The sequence below is a fragment of the Petaurus breviceps genome, unplaced genomic scaffold (assembly GCF_028583685.1).
Source record: "Petaurus breviceps papuanus isolate PSGF00001 unplaced genomic scaffold, PetGlider_PUasm1.0 688, whole genome shotgun sequence".
NCBI classification, from domain to species: domain Eukaryota; kingdom Metazoa; phylum Chordata; class Mammalia; order Diprotodontia; family Petauridae; genus Petaurus; species Petaurus breviceps.
In genome coordinates, this window is record NW_027186457.1 from 20,718,465 (window position 1) to 20,725,189 (window position 6,725).

The 6,725-nt window shown below is 39.7% G+C and overlaps 1 protein-coding gene across 2 annotated transcripts in view; it reads right to left on the reverse strand.

Annotated features, from left to right (window-relative positions):
• The window catches only part of LOC138174411 (ceruloplasmin-like), a 73,211-nt gene that overhangs the window by 52,894 nt on the left and 13,592 nt on the right, over positions 1-6,725 (reverse strand). For both annotated transcript variants that reach the window (XM_069104724.1, XM_069104725.1), the window contains exons 2-4: positions 4,572-4,822; positions 3,450-3,662; positions 475-642 (exon numbers count right to left, since the gene is read on the reverse strand). In XM_069104724.1, the coding sequence (XP_068960825.1) occupies positions 475-642; positions 3,450-3,662; positions 4,572-4,822 (632 nt within the window). The remainder of the gene's footprint in view (positions 1-474; positions 643-3,449; positions 3,663-4,571; positions 4,823-6,725) is intronic.

Consider the following 6,725-nt stretch of genomic DNA (forward strand, 5'->3'; position numbering starts at 1 on the left):
CTTTCTTTCTTTCTTTCTTTCTTTCTTTCTTTCTTTCTTTCTTTCTTTCTTTCTTTCTTTCTTTCTTTCTTTCTTTCTTTCTTTCTTTCTTTCTTTCTCTCTCTCTTTTCTTCCTTTCTTCCTCCCTTCCTCCCTCCCTCCTTCACTCACTCCCTTTCTTTCTTCCTTCCTTTCTTTTTTCTTTTTCCATTCATTTCTTTCCTTTATCTTTCTAGTATCATGATTTAAATATTTTCTTTCTAGTATCATTATTTAAATGTTTTGTTCTGTCTAGTCATGGGAAAAAGTTAGGAATATCTGGGTTTATCTATTTTAGAGACTGGGATTTTCCAGTTTAGCTAGATATTAATTTGCATTTCAATACATCTTATTCATGGGGCAGGTTTAGTCATGATGAAGGTTTAATCTGAGGGAAGCAACTTAGCAAGATCATTAGGCCGAGGAAAAATATAGAAAGCCATGCTGTAATCTTACAGTACATCTGATTGCTCTCCTGGAAGTCTTCCTTGTCTGTGTCAACTTCTCCAGAGCAGTAGGTCTTAATGTTGTCCTCTAAATACCAACTCATATTTTCATCCACCACAGAAAACATTGCAACAAACTCTTTATCAATATTTTTTTCCTTCTCATTATCCAATGTATCTGAAACAAAGATAGTAATTTCCTTACATTCTGGCTGACAATGAAATAGATCTTGGTACCTAACATATATTTAACTTCATACTTGGGAAATAATTCATAGTTTTATTTGTTTATATTAGTTCTTTCTACTAATGAACCCATGTTTGGTCTAAATTTTTACCCATTTTGCAGATATGAAAATTGATTTTATGCCTATGGAATAATAGAACCTCATGGGTTAAAAAAAAATTGGTCATTCGATCTCCTAGAGCTTCAGATGGCATGTCCCAACTTGAGGACCAGTATTTCTGAGCTTCAACTCCTCATTTAAAGATATAACAGATTGATGACAAGTTGGGAGAGTAATCTTGGAGTCATGGCCATTTCTTCCTTGTACAAAAAGCAGCCATAGCCTATGACTTGCTAACTTTATCAAGGGCCATATTAATTAACTGGCCACTATACTGAGAATAAGAACATCTGTTCCATTAACTTGCTAAGAGACCTTGGATACGTTATTTCACCCTCCACTGCACCCCATTTTATTCATTTCAAAGAAGGCAATAGGATTTAATTTAATTTAATTTAAAAATAAGCATTTATTGTATCTGCTATGTGTAAGGTACTGAGTGCTAGACACAAGGGATGTAATTAGATTGTTAGATCCCCAAGGACCTGTCATTTGCTTCAATTTTAATATCTCTAGCTCTTCACACAATTTCTCCCACTGTCTTCTGCTTCTGCCTCCAGAGAGTCATGCCATATAGTAAACAGTACTTTTTAGAGACAAAGAGGAAAAAAATCAATATAACTGATTAATACATCACTAATTTTTTAGAGACAAAAGAAAGATAATGGAAAAAATCAACATAACTGATCAGTACATCACTAAATTTCTATTTTTATGCATATTTCTAACTTTATGTAATTTTATGGTCCTCCATTACCTAGAGTTAATAGCAACTCTTTTTCAGGCTCTGTTTATCACTCAAGGCTAGAAACTGCAAAGATACATTTAGTCCCTGCTACTTTCACTAGAAGGTTGTCAACAAAGACTGACAGAATCTCAAAGCCGAGAGGAACCTTGGAGATCTTTTGCCCCAAGCTTTTTATTTTCAAGATAAGGAAATAAAGGTCCAGAAAACTGAAGGGACTCCCCCAAATCGCACAGCCAGGAAAGGGCTGAGTCAAGATTGGAACCCAGTTCTTTTGGTATCAAATCCAGTGCTCTGTCTGGCACAACATGCAGCAAAACCATTCTATCACCACTTCAAAAATTATTCGTAAATGGGAGATTGGTCACTGCCACTCCCAAGGCTAGCTTCAGAAGCAAGAACAGCAGAGACCTGCTAGAGTTGGTGTTGCTTTTTTTCCACAGAGGATCCCATTTTTTTTCTTTCCTGAGGCTAACAATGCTACACTGGGAGTGGAAGGGGTGAGAGAGACAGAGACAGAGACAGAGAGAGGCAGAGAGAGAGAGAGAGACAGAGACAGAGAGAGAGAGAGAGAGAGAGAGAGAGAGAGAGAGAGAGACAGAGAGAGAGACAGAGAGAGAGAGAGAGAGAGAGAGAGACAGAGAGGGAGACAGAGAGAGAGACAGAGAGAGCATAAAACAAGGATTTCTGCTTGCTGTGTTTGCAGCTACATTTTGAAGCAAGTACTAAAGTGGCAGAGAGCATCTCTAGTATCAGAGTTCTTTATGGAAAAACTAATAATGAAAAGTGTTATGTTCTGCGCCCTTTTTTAGGAGCTCAGTGCTCTAAGATGTCCAACCATGCAAAAATGTTCACTTTCCACACCTATACGGGAATCTGGAATTTTGTTATTGTCATTCAATTGTCTTCCTGACCCCAGTTGGGGTTTTCTTGGTCAAGATGCTGGAATGGTTTGCCATTTTCTTCTCCAGTTCATTTTACAGATGAGGAAACTGAGGTAAATGGGGTTAAGTGACTTGCCCAGGGTCACACAGCTAGTTAAGTGTCTTCAGTCTGGATCTGAACTCAAGTCCTCCTGACTCCAGGGCTGGCACTCTATCCACTGCACCACCTAACTGCCACTGAATTTTTGTTTTTCACCTGAGACAAAATCGGTTTTAGGCTGGACACAGACACTGAAGATACTGTAGCTGAATGTGCAGTTATGCCAGGAAAGGCTTGGAGAGGGCATTGATGGTGGTTACTATGATGACCTCCAAAGCAAGACCCTGAAGATGTCCTCCAAAGCATACCTGTGAGGAATGTGCTCCTAGTTACCCTTGGAGAAGTGCTTCTCAACTCTGTGCCCCAGATGACTTCTGAAGCATGCCCCTGATGGATGTCCTAACTCTGGAGCAATGTCCTCCTTGCTAGTTAGGGCTCTGATGAGTTGGTTACAAGAAACTGGCTAGGATAAGAAATGATTTCTCTCTTTGAATTTCAGTGACATTTCCCAAGTAGACTTCTTCAACCAATCAACAATCAAATCAGTATTTATCAGGTGCCTACTATATATCAGAGATTGTAGTATGTGCTGCAGGTAGAAGAACAAAGAATACACGACCCCTACACACATTAAGCTGGAACTCATCCCAGGACTCCCTAATCTTCTCTTCTCTCTGTCCCTTTCCCTCACCCCCTTGCTTTCTCTTTCTCTCACCTGCTCAGCCTCTGAATAAGGGATTTACAATTTAAAAAGAAGAGAGGGAACTAACAAGTAAAGCCCAAAGATTACCCATGGGCTTGGTTACTTCTAGGTGACTCCACGACTATCTGACAAAGTCTTTCTTTGTTTATTTTGTGTAAGACTAAGAAGTGGCTTGGACAGCAATAGGAAAATAATATTTACTACACCTTTTTTGCATATTATCAAAGGGCCAATGAGTCCAGATGCGATGTCTCTTGGGGCGTCTATGTGAGAGTGGTAAATCCTGGATACACAGTTACTGTCCCCAAAACCAGGGGCTTGGTCTTCACTGACTGATACTTCGTACGTATATTGCTTTCCTGGTTGTATTTTGTCATCATTTGTGAGCAGGCCCGTGGTGTTATCAGGATAGAGAGCTCCTAGGAAACATAACAAGCATTGAGGTCCCACAAGGCAGTGCTTGCAACAAAATGGCAGAGTACTTGTCAATATCAACAGAGCTCTGATTTTATCTTGACTTGCAGACTTGTAGTGGGCTGAGCTGCCACCCAAGGAAAGTACCATCTCTGACCTCTATGATAGCATTCTCACTATTCTGATGACTAAGAGAAGGGATACTCGGTCCATAACTCGCAAGCTGTGTGTGTCGATTTGGTATGTGCCCAGCAAGTTCTTTCCTTTCGGCTGGCAATGGAGGTGGGGGAGGGTGATGGAAAAGTCAGGGCTCAGTGCTTAGATCCTTTTACCTAATGAATATTCTTAGTAGGAAAGTATTCCTTTCCCCTTTTCTCCTTCCTGTCTCACTTGTCTGCATCCTCACCCATAGCTCTCTTCTCAACCTGGCAGTAAAAGCTAGGTAAAGGGAAGACATATAGAAATCCTAGTTGTTTGGGAGACTGCTGTCTGGTTACTCATTTTCATGCTTATAAGACAGGATAATCACATTATTATTACTGTAGGTGGTGGGGAGAGGACATGGAGAAGGAAGATAGGTAATTTCTTTAGAACAAGGAGCTCTTCTGAGGAACCCCCCCCATATCAATTCAGATCAGCCTCTATATTTCATCTTATAAACTTAGTGAATTATCTGGAGGGACCGAGTCGGAGGCTGGAGAGTTGTCCTTATTCCAAGGATGGCTCTCTATCCTCTAATTCTTGCAATCTTTTTAATATCATTACTACTCAGAGGATTTAGCTCTAAGATAAAGATGAAGTTTTTACAGAGTGGAGTCTCAACCTGAGACTCCAACCTCTTATAATCTTCACATTTAGAATCTTACTAAAAAACCAGGAAAATATTCAGGAAAGATAGAGTGGGTCAATCTTACCTTCATGGTCCTTATAGTAGGTTACCCCATGAGTATGGAAAGTGTAGGCTCGGGAAGCAAAGTTTTTTACATGCACGATAATTTTGTCTCCAGTTTCTGCCCGAATAATAGGGCCAACATAACCCAACCACGATGGTTTTTCGATTGTGCTTGTAAAGAGGTTGTCAGTGTATTGAACATATATGGCTTTCTTATATATGCTTCCTATTCGGTCTGGCCTTCTTTGAAGATAGAATTGGGATTCAGGTTCTCTGCAAAAGATAAATGAGTCATCAAGCATTTATTAAGTGTTTACTATGTGGCTGGCATTGTGCTAAGTGCTGGGGATGAGAGAGAGAGAGAGAGAGAGAGAGAGAGAGAGAGAGAGAGAGAGAGGAAGGAAGGAAGAAATCTGGTTCCTGTCCTTAAGAGCTCTCACTCTAAAGGAAGTGATTGTATGTAAATAGTTATATGCTTACAAGATATATAAAATGTAAATGTGGGCTATTCTCAGAAGGTAGGGAAAGTCACCATTTCTCAGAATAACATTTGAATTTAAAATGCCTCAATGACCACTTAAACAGGACAAGCTTGTCTTCTGATGTCATAATATGGCAATTAAGCATTAGAAGGAACTTTTGGGGTCATTGAGTCGACTCCCTCATTTTAGATATGAAGAAGCCAAGACCCAGAAAAATTAAGAAACTTGAACAAGATGAATAAGTAGCAAATTCCCTGCAAAGCTTGCTTGTTCTCTTTTCATGTACAAATGATAGTTTCTATGGGTACACAGGAAATCTTTTATTTTTGGTCCAGACCTGTGATGTCATTAGTGTAGGAAACTCCCAGTGAGGAAAATCCCTTTGCCAATGAAGATGGACACTGTTCTGCAACTTTTAGAGCAGGTCTGCCTAACATACACACACCCTGCTTGTGGCCCGTCAAAGGATTTCGGGCAGCTGAAAATGTAGGGGATATAAAACAGGCTTGCACAGTATACTGCCTGTGGGCTGTATGTTGTGCAGGCCTGTAATAGAGAATTAACTAGAGGAAACTGAATAGTTCAATGATTTGCCTATCGTGGCACCACCAGTTTGTATCAAAGGCAATATTTTAAACCTAGTTCTTCCTGATTCTGAGACTAGCTCTCCATTCACAACTCCATTTTGTTTCTTCTTATAAGGGCTTCATTACCCTTATCTGAAAGATTTCCTCCTGTCATAAGGGGTCCTACCAGACCTTGAGCTTCTCTGACTCATTTGTTTTCATCCTTTGTATATGTAGCCTCAGCACCTGTCTCAGAGCCTGGTACGTAGGAGGTATATTAATAAGTCTGTGTAGATTGAATGATCTTGGCACAACCTGGAAACAACAGCATTTCTTTAATAGTAGCACCTAGCTGCCTTTATGATCACTCGGGTTCACAAGGCTTTCAAACACAAAATACATTTGATTTACATAATAAAGAATGCAGATATGACTTACACCTAAGCCCATACAGAGAGTTGGCCCCTTTTACTTAACTGGAACTATGATTTTACTGATGTGGTCATTGCCTTTATTGGTACAGGGTGAATTTCCTTCATGCCTGCTCATCCTATATGACCTATACCTATGGCTTCCTACAAGTTCTCTATAGAAAATGAGCCTAACATACTCAAGGTCTCTTTTTTGTTCTCTTGGTAACATGGACACTGGACTTGTTCATCTAGACTTTTCTTTTTTGTTCTATGCCAGTTTCTTTTCTTTTTCTGATCATATATCCCTTGCTGATACATTCTATTTTAATCAGAGCATATAAAAATTGGGGGGCAATTTCTTTTGTCTTTTGGTTTCATTTGTAGCTGAAATGTGAATATGGAATCTATTTCAATTCCTCTAGCAGCATAAAAATTCATCCATCATTTGGTAAAGATGGCACATTAGAAATAGGAAAAGTTGAATTAATGTTTGTAATAGGATAATTGGATAAAGAAATGTGTAGCAGATACAGTCTATTCCCTTTCCTTTTCCTTCCTTCCTCCCTTCCTTCCTTCCTTCTTTCCTTCCTTCCTTCCTTTCTTCCTTCCTTCCTTCCCTCCTTCCTTCCTTCCTTCCTTACTTCCCTCCTTCCTTCCTTCCTTCCTTCCTTCCTTCCTTCCTTCCTTCCTTCCTTCCTTCCTTCCTTCCTTCCTT